The sequence below is a fragment of the Schistocerca gregaria genome, chromosome 10 (genome assembly GCF_023897955.1).
Source record: "Schistocerca gregaria isolate iqSchGreg1 chromosome 10, iqSchGreg1.2, whole genome shotgun sequence".
In the NCBI taxonomy this organism is placed as follows: Eukaryota; Metazoa; Arthropoda; class Insecta; order Orthoptera; family Acrididae; genus Schistocerca; species Schistocerca gregaria.
The window spans coordinates 196,093,375-196,110,573 of record NC_064929.1 but is presented as its reverse complement, the minus strand read 5'-3'; the positions used below and the strand labels follow the sequence as shown (position 1 = coordinate 196,110,573).

At 44.7% G+C, this 17,199-nt stretch overlaps 1 protein-coding gene across 2 annotated transcripts in view; it reads right to left on the bottom strand.

The window, feature by feature from the left end:
• The window catches only part of LOC126293434 (uncharacterized), a 368,783-nt gene that overhangs the window by 179,457 nt on the left and 172,127 nt on the right, over window positions 1–17,199 (bottom strand). Inside the window, exon 2 of one of the 2 annotated variants that reach the window (XM_049986658.1) lies at window positions 1,421–1,468. The exons of the other annotated variant lie outside the window; for it this stretch is intronic. Within the exon in view, the coding sequence (XP_049842615.1) occupies window positions 1,421–1,468 (48 nt within the window). The remainder of the gene's footprint in view (window positions 1–1,420; window positions 1,469–17,199) is intronic. 2 annotated transcript variants of the gene reach the window in all.

The following is a 17,199-nucleotide window of genomic DNA, read 5'->3' as shown; positions in this document are numbered from 1 at the left end:
AAGGCCGTAAATCCAACTAAATACCTAGATATTACAATTACGAACAACTTAATTTGGAAGGAACACATAGAAAATGTTGTGGGGGAAGGCTAAACCAAGACTGTGTTTTATTAGCAGGACACTTAGAAAATGTAAGAAACATACTACACTACGCTTGTCCGTCCTCTTCAGATAGAACTGACGGAGTACATCGAAAAAGTTCAAAGACAGGCAGCACGTTTTGTATTATCGCGAAATACAGGAGAGTGTCACAGTGATGATACAGGATTTCGTTGCGACGGAATCTTCTCACGAAATTCCAATCACCAACTTTCTCCTCCGAATGCGAAAATATTTTGTTAACACTGACCTACATAGGGCGAAACGATCACCACGAGAAAATGAGGGAAATCAGAGCTAGTACGTAAAGATATAGGTGTTCGTTCTTTCTGCTCACTATACGGTGAGGGGAGGGGGGGGGGGGGGTTCACCAGAGGCCGAACCGCACAGTAACCCTGAAAGAGTGGTTCGGAGTGGGGCGGCCGAGGGGTGAAGTGCGCTGCGGTAGTCGTCGTGGGGTTCTGGACCACTGCGGCTGCGGCGGGGACGGAGCCTCTCCGTCGTTTCTAGGGCACCAGTTAACATACAACTTTTCCCTTACAACGTTTTTCAAATTAGTTATTTACTCACTGCAAAAAAATGGTTCAAATGGCTCTGAGCACTAGGCGACTTAACTTGTGAGGTCATCAGTCTCCTAGAAGTTAGAACTAATTAAACCTAACTAACCTAAGGACATCACACACGTCCATGCCCGAAGCAGGATTCGAACCTGCGACCGTAGCTACTCAGTGCAAAGGTGCGTTATAGGACAACGTCCCCTTTTCTTATTAATCTTTTCTTTTTTTCGCTGTCTTTGTAGATAATCTGATGACAGCCCAAAAACGTGAAAGCGTTATTTAATAATCATTTTCTGCAACCAAGACTGTTTTCTTTTTCAAATAATCCGCCAAAGCCAGCCAATACAGTGAAAAATGTTTGATCTATTATTTTAGTATTTTGTATGACGACATGGCCGTCCTTCCAAAATGATTATAACAACATCTATCACAAGGTGCGAAAGACAAATAATGAACAGAAAGTTTAGTGCAATTGCTAAAGTATTATTATTTATTTACACATATATTAATTTAATTATCTGACGGGCAATTAAGCCACATGTGGTACCAGAAGAAGCCTTTCGTGCAATATTTATAGCGATCTAACAGCCATGCTACAACATAAGCCTTGTGTGTAAGCTGGGCGTCTCCACGTGGTAAAGAAAAGGCCAAATAAACAACTGAAACGCAAACTACTAGCCGCTCTGACAGACCGAGCTATCGACACACAACACAACACCAAAGCGACACAGAAGAAGACACACAGCAGCACGAGGAAGTCCTACCTGCTCTGCGGACCTGAATGTCTCCCGGTCTGCGCACTCCGTAGGAGCCTGCAATGACGAAACACGACACTCAAAGCCAGCACACAACAGGCGGGGCACGAGGCCGCGACGACCACGACATTGACTGCTCGCGCCGCGCAACACGAATACAGCACAGGAATTCACAGGTTGCTGTTAAAAGCCTGGTAGAAATTCAGCTCCCAAAGGTACCTCAAATGCCTAGCCTATAACGGCTACGATGTCCAAGACTGCTAACATGCGTAAAAGTGTATCACTGTTTCGAAACCTTGCAATTGTCTCCCATTTGAAATTTGGCTCAAAGTGCCTTCAACCTTCCTTTGTAACGATGCAAAAGTGTGGACCCCTGCGCTGTTACCCTCTGGTCCGAAGATGGTACAAATGTCAAGGTGACAACACAAGGGACACGAAGATCATAACTCAGTTCATTTGAGCTGTAAGGCAGGTTAATGGCGTCACGCTGGCACCAATTTCCCCCTATTCTACCCAACGCCATCGTTAATGTGCCACGTGATGAGAAAGTCGTCACACACCGTCTTACCCCCATTCTGCCCTTACTTTTGACGTATCTTTGTCAGTGGTAACACTGGTGCCCGTCAGATCATCGAAGTTAAGCGCTGTCGGGCTGGGCTAGTACCTGGACGGGTGACCATCCGGTCTGCCGAGCGCTGTTGGCAAGCGGGGCGCACTCAGCCCTTGTGAGGCAAACTGAGAAGCTACTTGACTGAGAAGTAGCGGCTCCGGCCCTGTAAACTGACATATGGCCGGGAAAGCGGTGTGCTGACCACATTCCCCCCCCCCTCCCCCCCATATCCGTATCTGGTGACGCCTGCGGGCTGAGGATGACACGGCGGCCGGTCGGTACCAAAATGTTCAAATGTGTGTGAAATATTATGGGACTTTACTGCTAAGGTCATCAGTCCCTAAGCTTACACACTACTTAACCTAAATTATCCTAAGGACAAACACACACAACCATGCCCGAGGGACGACTCTAACCTCCACCGGGACCAACCTTACGGTCCATGACTGCAGCGCCTCAGACCACTCGGCTAATCCCGCGCGGCCCCGGTCGGTACCGTTGGGCCTTCCAAGAGCTGTTCGGATGGAGAGTTTCACGCATCTGTCTTGGTACTCAGACCTGCGATGCCCAATTTTGAAACCACATAGTTTACTTATGGTGGCTGAGGAAAACATTTCAGACACACTGCAGCTCAGAATCGACACGAAAGGTCCTCAGGAGGTTGCATAACGGACGTCAGTGGAACCGCCGCAATGAAACCTCCTAAAGGGAGCCAAAGGGGTTGCCTGCCCACAGGGGCTAGAGCATCCGCGAGGCACTGCTCTGCCGAATGGGTGTGGAGGTCTGGACAGGCACATTTTTAACCTGCGCTACGAAGGTGCGTAGGTGGCACTAAGATTGCTGCCGAACTGGGAAGTAAGAGGTTGACCTACAGAGACCCTTCGCCGTTTAATTCACGCACATGTCACTGTCGCATCACTCTGGGATCGCGCCACAGGAGAGCCGGAAACAGGATGGCTGAAAAAACAGTAACACTCTTTGCTGTTTTGGATCACGCTCAGATTTCAGCGAATTGTTTTGAACGGTCACTAATGGTTCCACCACGTATACAAGAGAAAAAATTGCAGTCGCACTACACTCCAGAGGGGTCATATCACGTTCAGTGGGGTTTCAGCCCTGTAATGCCCTTAGAATAGGGTTGAATCGTTCAGGGATGGGGAGGGGGTTGTCAGTAGTGTCTAACATTGTCTAGAACGTTCGCAAAGCGAACTATAGTTTTATATTGAATAGTGTGGGAATCAACATCTCAAGGGAGGGGGTGGTATCATTGATGTCCTTCATGCCAACATCTGAGGGCTTTACGTGTCCATTCTGAGCTCCATTGTATATGAAATGCTTTCCCCGGCCACCCATAAGAAAACAGCGTTCTTTCAGCCCTGGGCATCGCGGTTCTGATCACCATTGTAGAAGTGACAAAAGAAGTTGTGTTATGTGGTAAGAGGGGGCGTGCCGACTTTCCTATAGCGTGCCACGTCCACAGTGGCGTTAAGTAGAGCTGTGTTTAAATTTGTGACTCCATTAATCCACCTTACACGTCACATGAACTTCTGCGATGGGACCTTTTTCCTCGCGCGTGTCGACACCTTGCTGTTTGAGGTGCTGGCCTGCCCGATGGTGAGTCGCAGGGTGCCACGCTTTTGTTTCATTACACAGGAAGGCTGTGGGAACTTTCAGCCAGCAATTACGGCTTTTCTGAGAGGAAGTAGCTTTTTTGCGCAGTATATAGCTTTCCTCCCTGTCCCTGCCCAAAGGCCAGAATCTCTGAAAGCGATGTCCTAACCTACAGTTTCTGGTGCTATGTAATACCTTCAACTCATTACATCCAATAAATGTAAGGCAAATCTTCTCCCATCGAACCTAAATTAACTGTCGCAGTCTGTTCCATATCAATGCTGCTCACCCAAAAATAATCATTACATCCCATTTCGTAATCTCTTTATACGGGGGTTGCGCTGTTTGTCTTTTGAAAAACAGTCAAAGACAAACACTTTTCAGCTTTCCAAAGTATTTGCCTCCAAAATATGTACACTTTTGCTTGCTTTCGAACCGATTTTGGAAACATCTTTTACTCTCCGATTTTGATAAATGTCTAAAATTTGGTTTTGGAAGCATTCAGCAGCATCTTGGTGTTAAGAAAATCGGGTGAACACATCATTGTTTGGCACAAAACTACAAAAATAATTCATCAGGAGATAAAACAGGTTAATACGGGAAGCGTGACAAATTTGTTTTTCTCCGTCAAATAATAGATTGCGCATGCAGACCATCGCTCGACAGTCGCAGTGATAGGGGTAGAACTTAATTTGAGTCACTCCAATGTTCATCAGGTGGTGACCAATGAATTGGGTATGAGGAAAATCTGCTCAAAAATCGTTCCAAGAAACAGGATATGACGGAGGACAGATGCGCTGATAATATTCCATCAAATGAATTTTATTCCATTTCTGGAAAGCAAACACTTTGGGGTCCTGGAGAATATTCAAATAGCTACAACCGATGAGCTGAGGTTATTCCAGTGCCTAGTTCCCACACCATTGTGACGTGTACAAGAACCGACTCCAGCCCCGTATGGCCTCCCAAGGGAACAATCTTCAGTTCTAACGTTACTGGGATAAAACAAATGAAAAAAAATCAGTCTCATTATTTTTGTACACCTCGTATACCATTTAGTGCCATATTCAACCAGTAATTGACGCAGTTGAATGTGGAGAGAAACTCCCAGATGAAGAGCCAAGTGGGCAAAGCAGAAGAAACCGTGGCTGGCTACATCAAATTATATTTCGAACGACCTGTCAGAGGGCCACTTTATGCAGTATTTAGGTGGACTATTACCCTCCATGCCAGCATCTTTCTGTTACACGTCACTATTCCCGCTGTCTGCATCCGCAGCCGAGTGGTCAATGCCAAGCAGTGAACCTCGGTTCAAGTCCCAATAGTGGCAGAAATTATTCCTGGATTGGTGGACGGGAACAGGGTTCCTTCAGCTTCGTGATACTAACTGAGGAGCTGCTTAACCGAGTGCTAGCGCGTCCAACGTCAGGGCGGTCACAACAGCCCAGAGGGTAGGGTGCCCCTCCATACCTCATCCAAATGACGCCTCATGACGGATCATGGGCCTCTGTCCAGTCGTGAAGATAGATGTGACATAACCTGCCCGCGAAAGCAAAGTACGTCAAAGCAAAACTTACGTCGTCACAATCGTATTGCAACAGCAATGTGGTCACGTCAGCCATTAGAAAGCCATACCTAGACGTCACGAAAGCAGTGTAGAAGAACAGACCAGAGCACAAGGCAGTTAGGGAAAATAGAGGTGAAAGTTGCGATAGAACAGAACCGCATGGCTCCAGTAGAAATTAAACTACACGAATGGGTAAACAGCCCAATGGCAACTTGTTCACACACGTCAAAACGTTCTGGACACAGAGGTGTAAACACACAGGTACACTGAAGGCAATATCTTCCACAAGTAACAGTTATCACAGATAATGTTCACATAGTAAGCATATAATTTAACAGCGCACAAAAACGGATACGTTTTGGAACAGGTATGCAGCAAAATTTGTAACATTTAAGCCCCTTATTGTTTCGAGCCATTACCGTTTATGAACAAAACGTTCTGCTTCAAATAGCTGTAAATCGTTAACTGAACGAACTGCAGATCAGGTATGTAAAAACTGTAGCTATAATTGCACAGATGTTAACGCATGAGGAGAGCGGCCCCACAATTTTAAAAGCTTTATTGGCCATAGTAAAGTTATTAAATAACTGGGAATTAAAAGTTTTAAAAAGGAAATATTCGCCAAAAATTTTGACTTCACGTAAAAAACTGTTTGTAATTGAGTATGTAAATTATTTTTTATTTTATTGTTCGATGTTAATACCATGCAGAAAGCACCATGTTACATAAGTGGTACATATCACAGCAACTCCGTCGAATATCCTGGCAGATTATAAATTTCATCCAGACCGATAACAAATTGTGAAATTATATAAAAACCGCAAAGCACCTGATATAATAATAATACGCCCTTATGACAAACGTCAAATTAAGTTCTTTTGGATTATGGAGGAGGAACATTAGAAATCTACTAATTTCATCTCAAGTGACTGCACATTATCTTGCGCTTGTATGTAGGATTTCTCAAGATAAAGAATAATTGATTGAAACAAAGGGTTTACTCTTACCAGTCACTATTTATTTATTTATTTGCATGACACGTTTCAAAGTTTCAAGCCTCTATCATCAAGCGTGTATCTTATTTTATGACTTTGGGGTAAAATGAAGTACTGCCTGGTGGAGAAGAGAGGACCACTGGTTACTCCAAAGTCGTGACACAAAACATACACGTCGTATTAATCCCAATAAATCCAACTGATGAAGGAAGTTTAAATCTCTGAAAAGCGTCGTTGAACTACATAAACAGTGACTGGTAACAATAAATCTATTGTTACATTTGATATCAATAACAGACACCAAAAACGTTCAGATTTAAAGATAAAAGCCATATGTACTCATAGATAAGACGTTAGTGCCTGATAGATTATCGGTTCCGTAGTACGGAATTCTCTGTGGTGGAAGAGACCCAACTAAAGGTGCACACTACAACACTTTTAAAAATGCTTGGTGATTCTGTGAGATGTATAATTTTCTGGTGTGAGGACAGTGGTGATCCAGGTTAGAAATTGATGTTACGACTTTCTTAATGTTTTGCACAAAGTGATTTGATGATTGTGTATCAGTATCAACTGGTGTCTCACATACACTTCACACACAGAAAAAAAGTTGACTATTTTGCAATTAAATTTTGTGTTAAAGCATAGCTTCACTATAAAAAACTGTAAAATATTTAGATATTTATTAAAATTTTACAAATAATATCAGTATAGAGAAGATTTCACAGATCTGTTTGTCTTTTGCGACGCACTAAGCTCTGGGACCTCCATCAGGAAATGTTGCAATGGGAGTAGGGAGGACAAGTTACTGCCATGACACACCTCTTCCAGCTGCCAACAACCAAATCATGTTCTTCAAAACATGTTTATTTTTGTTGCTGTAATATTTATATCATTTTTTTAATCCTTGAAGTTTTACGGAAGTGGCCAGCGAATTCACATCGCCGAGGATGCGTTAACTGGTCTGTATTCGAGTTGGTGAATGCGAAGCAAAGAAAGGTGGAATATGGCTTTATGTTTGACGAGATTTTCACTTTTTGAGACTGTTTTAGAAGTTTTGGATGTTAAAGGTCCGATTTTAAAATAAAATTTAATCTAGTAGAAACCAAATATTACTAATTTAACTGATTTTTTTAACTAAATTTAAAGAGCTTAATTTGCATTTACAAGGTGAGAGTCCAAGTATTCATAAAAACAAAGCGCATCATTTCAGGTTTCCTTGGCAGAACTGAGCTAAGGAAGCAAACCATTGGACAGTGGGAATTTTACCATTTTCAAAATCTGTCTGAGACAAACTGCCCAGATGATAAATCAAGCTACGATCAACATTTAAATATTCTTCACACATATTCTGAATGTACGTTCGAAGATGCTTCAACAATACACACAACGCAGCTGATTGTCAAACCAAAAAACCATGTGATGGTCACATTACAAGAAGAGCTGATCGAAACAACTACCAATGAAGGACTTAACGTGCGGTTTAGAATAAGATATCAGCAATACTGGCTTTATAGAAACATACTTGTTACTTATTTCGTATTATGGACTTTTGCAAGTAAGTTTTTGATACTTTTTCGATCTTCATATCTCGTAGGACGGAGTTTCAGTGTAGTTGAGAATAATTTATGTAAGAATTTTATTTGATCTGCATTTCAGGTAGTAAGTGGATAGAACTTGACATTTTTAAAAGTTTTTCACTCTGCACTTCTACAGTCAAAGTGAGTACTACTGTATCAGCTGTCAAAAACGTATTTGAAATTGACGAATTTGTAAAAATTCAGTATATATAAAGGCGGGGTGTCTGCCCAATACCGAACAACTTGGCAGATAGTCTACGAGGCACCTCAGGTGTAAGGCCTTATCATAAATAAGGTCATTCAAGAAGGAGAACAAAGCTCTAATAGGGGAGAGAGAGAGAGAGAGAGAGAGAGAGAGAGAGAGAGAGAGAGAGAGAGAGAGAGAGAGAGAGAGAGAGAGAGAGAGAGAGAGAGAGACTTCCCTAAAGAACCATTGCAGCATTCACCTTAAGAGATTTAGGGAGATCAGAGGAAGCCTAATGTGGTGAGCTGATAGGCAATTTGAACAGCTGTTTTTGTAAGTAGATGTCCATTGTCCTATCGCTGAGCTACGTTGCTGCCTAAACAGATAGTATGAGGAAGGTCAAATGTACCCTATGTGAGAAAGAGTGGTTGGGAATGGGCGATAGGAAGGACAAGGGTTAGGGGCTGCTTTGCTGCCTATGCGTGGCAGGTGGTATGTTAGATGTAGTGGAAGAGGATGCGGATGTGGGGGGAGGTAGGATGTGTTGGTCATGTCGCAGCAGGACTTCAGGGCTGGAAACTACGGGGATTTTGGAGTCACGCTTGTCGGACGTACCTGGTGTATGGAAGTGCTCATTGTGAATGCAATGGAGGGGAATTCGATGAGTTTGCAAACGGTTTGTGTGCATGAGGGGTAAGTGACAGTCTGGATTGCTTATCCTCTCTCCCAGGAGATGGCGATGAATAGGTTACCGATCATAATCTAATAGCACCTCCGTGAAATAGATGTTTTCGTGTTTTCCATTTAGCAGCGAGCACATCTTTTTGTAACAGTATAGTTAATTAACGAACTAGCGTCTCGCCCAGGCATAGGTTTTGTTGCAACTGACAGTAAACTGTGTTTATTTTTCATGATGGCAGTAGTCGAAACGTTGTAATGAATGTAAAACAAAATTAAGCGATGTAGAAGACTTTATTCTCACAGTGAAATTCATTTGAGACACGTACTCGAGAATAATTCATTATATTCGTTGTTTACAACCAACTGTAGTTGTGATATAATTTTGGCGATTTATGTAGACATGAAACGGAAGTAGTTGCTTTTTAAATTTGATACGATGGAGGGCGGTTGTAATTAAAAATTTGCTATTTGAGTCATAGTAGATGAAAAAGTATTTACACTGTGCGTAGCCCACATTGCAGGAATAATGTTCAGACTGCGTACCGCAGGACATTCGTTGTTAGTGGTGTTGGTGTCATGATGCCAACAGCCGCCGTACTACTTTGCAAGACCGGCTCCTGCCAGGTCCGACACAGTGAGGAAATAAGTCAACAAACCTAACTCCAACGCTTAACAGCAAAAAGAGCGAATGCATCCCAAAACCAGAAGCAACGTAAAATATCTAAAAACCAAAAACAACACGAACACTTGACACCAAAAACATATCCAGTGAAAATGTGATAAACGAGGAAAGCTTTAAGTAAAAAAATGAAACAAAATATAACTAACATTTCTTAATAATTTTTGGTATTTATATATACACACACACACACACACACACACACACACACACACACACACACACACACACACACACACACACACACACATCAAAAAAAGGTTTGCATCACCTCGATTCCGAGAGTTCCGGAACCTGCAGAGAAAACTGGAAGAGAGATCAACATAAACGCCATTTCCGCCCTTTTTTCTGCTCATGAAAACCACACATTGCTTGTTGTACCACCATGCAGAGAGACCTCCAGAGGAGGTAGTTCAGATTGCTCTACACATTGGTACCTCTTAATACCCAGTAGCGCGTCCTCTTGCATTGATGAATGCCAGTGTTCGTCGTAGCATACTATCCACAAGTTCATCAAGGCACTGTTGGTCCAGATTGTCCCACGCCTCAACGGCAATGGCGTAGATCCCTCAGAGTGGTTGGTGGAACAGCCGATTTCAATGTATCCCAGGCATTTTCGATAGGGTTCATGTCTGGAGAACATGCTGGTCACTCTAGTCGAGCGATGTCGTTATCCTGAAGGAAGTCATTCACAAAAGATGTGCACGATGGGGGGCGCGAATTTTCGTCCGTGAAGACGAATGCTTCGCCAATATGCTGCCGATATGGTTGCACTATCGGTCGGAGGATGGCATTCACGTATCGTACAGCCATTACGGCGCCTTCCATGACCACCAGCGGTCTACGGCGGTCCCACATAAAGCCTCCCAAAAGCAGCAGGGAACCTCCACCTTGCTGCACTCGTTGGTCAGTTTGTCTAAGGCGTTCATCCTGACCAGGTTGCCTCCAAACACGTCTCCGACGATTGTCTGGTTGAAGGCATATGCAGCACTCATCGGTGAACAGAACGTGATGTTAATCCTGAGCGGCCCATTCGGCATGTTGTTGGGCCCATCTGTACCGTGGTGCAGGATGTCGTGGTTACAAAGATGGACCTCGCCACGGACGTCTGGTGAAAAGTTGCGCAACATGCAGCCTACTGCACACAGTTTGAGTCGTAACACGACGATATGTGGCTGCACGAATTGCATTACTGAACATGGTGGCGTTGCTGTCTGGGTTCCCCGAGCCATAATCCGTAGGTAGCCGTCATCCACTGCAGGAGTAGCCCTTGGGCGACCTGAGCGAGGCATTTCATCGACAGTCCCTGTCTCTCTGTAGCTCCTCCATGTCCGAACAACATCGCTTTGGTTCACTCCGAAACGCTTGGATACTTCCCCTGTTGAGAAACTTTCCTGGCACAAAGTAACAATGCAGACGCAATCGAATCACGGTATTGGCCATCTAGGCCACCTCCTTCCTGGTGGAATGACTGGAACTGATCGGCTGTCGGACCACCGTCGTCTAATAGGCGCTGCTCATGCATGGTTGTTTACATCTTGGGGCGGGTTTTGTGACATCTCTGAACCGTCAAAGGGACTGTGTCAGTGATACGCTATCCACAGTCAACGTCTATCTTCAGAAGTTCTGGGAAGTGGGGTGATGCCAAACTTTATATATATTTATATATATATATATATATTTGCTAAATTCAATGAAGTCTCATGATGAAATAAAAACCGAATTAAGCAATGAGGGGTCTGGCAAGTAGGTGGATGGGTGACCATTCGAGGAAAACCAGTTGCCATTGGTTTTAAGGACGCTCAAGCCACCCAAGTGGAATCCATTTATATTTACTTTTAGTGTTGTGACTTGCCGTTAGGTGCTGGTACTGGTATGCCGTTTGAAACACAAGGGTCGCTGTGCATTACAGTTACAGCAATGAAACTTCCTGGCAGATTAAAACTGTGTGCCCGACCGAGATTCGAACTCGGTCGGGCACACAGTTTTAACCGGCCAGGAAGTTTCATATCAGCGCACACTCCGCTGCAGAGTGAAAATCTCATTCTGGAGACAGTTACAGCAATCAACATGGGTCAGGACAAGGAGAGCAGGGCTTTGCTCATGAAGCTGTTTTAATAAAAAGAACGGCAACAGTGCTGGGAACTGCTCTTCGAGTATCGGTGCATTGAAGAAAACACCAACTTGTAGACAAGGCTTTGGTGTGGCATTCGTGTCTTTCCTACGTACGTGTGGTAAATGCAGAAGTGTGAACTGGCGACGTTGTTACCAAATGCGTCCAAACAGGACCCACATGCTGGTATTCTTTTCTGGACTGCCGAAGGACAAGCACCGGTAGACATCCGTCAGAGAATGAAGAATGCATGTGGTGTGGCATATCTGACTGAAAGCACCGTTGTGGAATGGTGCGCCAAGTTCCGTACTGACTGCGCTTCAGGACAATACGTCCCATATCGCAAACGTCGTGACGCAGGAGTTACGCCTGCTCAAGTGGCGGACACCCGCTCTATAGTCCTGATCTCTACCCATGGAATTATCACGCCTTCTGTCCCTCAGAAACGGCGTCTAAGGGGCGACGATCGCTGTTGGACGAGGATATACAGCAGGCAGTTTTTGTTTCCTTTACGCAGCAGGACACAGTGTTTTGCCAAACGGGTATCTTCAACCTGACGATTGTCTCAAAGCTTACAGCGATTTTGCCTGCTCGGCATATCGATTCTGGACTAGACAGGCTTCGAACGGTAACTTTGCGAGTCTTGTTGTTGTGTGCCTGTGATACGCCCGTAAAATACCTCTTCGTTTTTTTATGTCTCTGTCGAGATTCGGTAGTATTTCTGTCGTTTTTCGGTAGTGTAGCCTTCATCAATCCTCTTCTTTTGGGGCCAAGTATTTTCCTTACGATTTTACGTCCTTGTTTTAGGATATCTTCCAGATCACGTTTTCTGTGGAATGTTACGTTAGCATGCAAGCTTCAGTCTTCTTAACTGTTTTAAAGTGCATGATTTTTGTGTGTGTGTGGACCTACATTTGTTTTAGATTTCACCATAATCTCTTACGTTTTTGCATCAGAATTGTCTTCACCATCTTGTCTGCCCCTGTAGTTTCAAGGATTTCGCCTGTGCACTCTAAGTATGAAACTATTTAGATTTGCCCATATTTTGCGATCAGTCTTGGAGAAGGGTGTCTTGAGCAGGTGTACTTCGTTTCAGGAAACGATATTTGGAAGCCAACTCTTTCAGTGCATTCCTTGAGAATTTCTGTCTGTTTGATTGCTACTAGATTTACCAGATCATCTGAAAACGCTAGGCACATGCATCACAGACAGGAGCGCCTGCGATGATGTACTCAACGACGAACCTGGGTGCACCAATGGCAAAACGTAATTTTTTCGGATGAATCCAGGTTCTGTTTATAGCATCATGGTCGCATCCGTGTTTGGCGACATCGCGGTGAACGCACTTTGGAAGCGCGTATTCGCCATCGCCATATTGGCGTATCACCGAGCGTGATGGTACGGGGTGCCACTGGTTACACGTCTCTGTAACCTGTTGCTCGCATTGACGGCACTTTGAACAGTAAATGTTACATTCCAGATGTGTTACGACCCCTGGCTCTACCCTTCATTCGATTCCTGCGAAACCCTACATTTCAGCAGGATATTGCACGACCGCATGTTGCAGGTCCTTTACGGACCTTTCTGGATACAGAAAATGTTCGACTGCTGCCCTGGCCAGCACATTCTCCAGATCTCTCTCCAACTGAAAACGTCTGGTCAATGGCGGCCGAGCAACTGGCTCGTCACAATACGCCAGTCACTACTCTCGATGAACTGTGGTATCGTGTTGAAGCTGCAGCTGTACCTGTACACGCCATCCAAGCTGTGTTTGGCGCAATTCCCAGGCGTATCAAGGCCTATGGCCAGATGTGGTTGTTCTGGGTACTGACTTGTCAGGATCTATGCACCCAAATTGCGTGAAAATGTAATCACATGTCAGTTCTAGTATAATATCTCTGTCCAATGAATACTCGTTTATGATATGCATTTCTTCTTGGTGTAGAAACTTTAATGGCCAATAGTGTACATACGTATATACATAGTATATACGGACATCCATTTTTATAGTATGTACGGATTTATTTCTCTTTCTTGAAAAGTACTTATATGGCCGTCCGAACGCAGAATACACAGAACAGACGCTTGGTTATTTTGTGAGCAGACTGAATGGAAGGGTCTGTGCTGAAACCTGCGCCTCCTATAAGCGGCGGCAGGCTGTGTGTATTCTGCGCCCCAAGCAACAAGTGTGCGCAGCGATCGAAGCTTGTTGGGCTGTCGTCAGGCTGGGCTGCGCTCAGCGCACACACAGACAGACAACGGGGATTCCCCCAACCCCACAAGCTAAACCCTCACGACAAGCACTTTGGGTGCACAGGGCGACATTGAAACGCAGCAAAGCCTGTAATGATTAAAAACGTAGGACGGGGGTTGAAGTATTGTGATCACACAGGAGTGCCAGTACCAGATTCGACAGTATTTTTGGTACCGTAAACCAGGTACACTTTGACCCATATTCAGATACAAATGTGCATATCATTACTGTGTTGTGTGTGTTAGTAAACATAGGGTCGTCTATGAAAGGATTACATAATTATTGGTCCAATACATTTTCCTAAATGCAGAGGAATTAAGGGGGAAAAATTGTAGGTGGTCAAATTTAGCATGGGTTTGGGAGTACATTGACACGCCTATACTTCCCCACAATGGACAACTAAAATTCCATTTGTGGTCAATGCTTCAAAAGCTTTTGCCACCCAGAAATAAATTCATTGATATAAAGTTTTCTTAAGCCTCACAGAAAAACTAGTATGGCGCAGAGATAAAAAAACAGTGTGATCCATAATCAGCATTATAAATTTGATGAAAAAATGTAGGATGGAGTACCATACACACAGTTCGAAATTTATGTCCACCATAACATCTTTATACCGTCAAAGATGTACAGTGATTTAAGAGCCGAGTTGCTCAAGTCATACATTAAAATATAAGACATAATGTTCTTCAAAAAGTAACAAAAAGTAACATCGGTGTTACTTATGTTTTGATGTTTGACTTTTTGAAGAACATTGTGTCTTATACACTCCTGGAAATGGAAAACAGAACACATTGACACCGGTGTGTCAGACCCACCATACTTGCTCCGGACACTGCGAGAGGGCTGTACAAGCAATGATCACACGCACGGCACAGCGGACATACCAGGAACCACTGTGTAGGCCGTCGAATGGCGCTAGCTGCGCAGCATTTGTGCACCGCCGCCGTCAGTGTCAGCCAGTTTGCCGTGGCATTCGGACCTCCATCGCAGTCTTTAACACTGGTAGCATGCCGCGACAGCGTGGACGTGAACCGTATGTGCAGTTGACGGACTTTGAGCGAGGGCGTATAGTGGGCATGCGGGAGGCCGGGTGGACGTACCGCCGAATTGCTGAACACGTGGGGCGTGAGGTCTCCACAGTACATCGATGTTGTCGCCAGTGGTCGGCGGAAGGTGCACGTGCCCGTCGACCTGGGACCGGACCGCAGCGACGCACGGATGCACGCCAAGACCGTAGGATCCTACGCAGTGCCGTAGGGGACCGCACCGCCACTTCCCAGCAAATTAGGGACACTGTTGCTCCTGGGGTATCGGCGAGGACCATTCGCAAACGTCTCCATGAAGCTGGGCTACGGTCCCGCACACCGTTAGGCCGTCTTCTGCTCACGCCCCAACATCGCGCAGCCCGCCTCCAGTGGTGTCGCGACAGGCGTGAATGGAGGGACGAATGGAGACGTGTCGTCTTCAGCGATGAGAATCGCTTCTGCCTTGGTGCCAATGATGGTCGTATGCGTGTTTGGCGCCGTGCAGGTGAGCGCCACAATCAGGACTGCATACGACCGAGGTACACAGGGCCAACGCCCGGCATCATGGTGTGGGGAGCGATCTCCTACACTGGCCATACACCTCTGGTGATCGTCGAGGGGACACTGAATAGTGCACGGTACATCCAAACCGTCATCGAACCCATCGTTCTACCATTCCTAGACCGGCAAGGGAACTTGCTGTTCCAACAGGACAATGCACGTCCGCATGTATCCCGTGCCACCCTACGTGCTCTAGAAGGTGTAAGTCAACTACCCTGGCCAGCAAGATCTCCGGATCTGTCCCCCATTGAGCATGTTTGGGACTGGATGAAGCGTCGTCTCACGCGGTCTGCACGTCCAGCACGAACGCTGGTCCAACTGAGGCGCCAGGTGGAAATGGCATGGCAAGCCGTTCCACAGGACTACATCCAGCATCTCTACGATCGTCTCCATGGGAGAATAGCAGCCTGCATTGCTGCGAAAGGTGGATATACACTGTACTAGTGCCGACATTGTGCATGCTCTGTTGCCTGTGTCTATGTGCCTGTGGTTTTGTCAGTGTGATCATGTGTTGTATCTGACCCCAGGAATGTGTCAATAAAGTTTCCCCTTCCTGGGACAATGAATTCACGGTGTTCTTATTTCAATTTCCAGGAGTGTATTTTAATGTATGACTTGAGCAACTTAGCCATTAAATCACTGTACATCTTTGATGATATGTTCTTCATGTAATAACCTCACCTTCTGATGAAGTCACCCTTAGACGTGACGAAACCTGGTCAAAGTACATACAAAATCTATGCAACCAGTTGGCTGATTTTTACATATTTTTCAAATTTGTGTATACGGTTGCTGCAAACGTCAGCCATGTTCAAAGTTTTAAAGCAAAATGCTTGTTTCAAAACATCTGGTGCTGTTAGAACTAACTTTAACTATTCTTCATTTAGTGAGTCAATATCTAGCACTCGTTGCCACACGAACTCTATTCCGTATTTCCAGAAATATTGCGTCAGACACGAATCACTGCCTGAAACACAACAGCTCGCAGTTTGAGCAGTGCATGGCTGACATTTGCTTTTTTTAGTTGTAGCCACATTAACGATTGCAAATGGGCCTTCGTCTGTATACTGAAGAATGTATTTCTTAGTTCCACACTGTCATTGGCATCAACACTGTTTAGTAAATTGTGCACCTGTAATCCTGGAGCAACAGTGACCAGAGGTTCAAAGTAACCTCGAAACAGATAAATCATGCACATGACCTGAGAAATCTTAATGTATTGGTAAATATATAGATGTGAACAAAAAACTAATCACCGGTATGTTTTGAGAATTGATCGTGCTGCCTAGATAATGCAGATGAAAACACCCTGACTGTGCAGTTAGATGATATCGGTGGAGTTTGCAGAACCAGATTTTAACCAATTTCTTCGTACACAATTGTAAGTCACAATAGCTTCGCCAATTGGTGGGCAAGAAAATCGGCGCTACATGGTGCCATCTAGCGTATGTTGCTGAAACTTTACCACCAAACAGTATACACTAAACACAAACCCGGGAGCCAGCAGAAAGCCGTAAAATTTTTGGAGTACGGCTGGTCAAAACCCACGGTGGTCCCAATATACGCAGTTTACGATGCCGCCATCAATTTCTGATACGGCCACCGAAAAGAAGGAAGTAATGCAAGAATTTTAAACCAGCCGCCTTTACAAATTCGCTGGATAGTTTGATTTTAAATCTCCTGTCACCTGTAACTGACCTTTTAGCTATACTTCAATAATCCGCATTTCGACATGGCAAAAGCTGAACTTGGCAGGTGGTAAATCTAACCCAAGTTACAGAAGATGGATTTGAAGTTCGTAAGGTGACAGGAGTGGTATATGTCGATTTATCAGCAGTGTATAACATTGTGAACCACGACCTACTACTAGGCAAGGTCTAAAACCTGATGAATGTGTAATTTCATAACTAGGCTCATCCCCAATC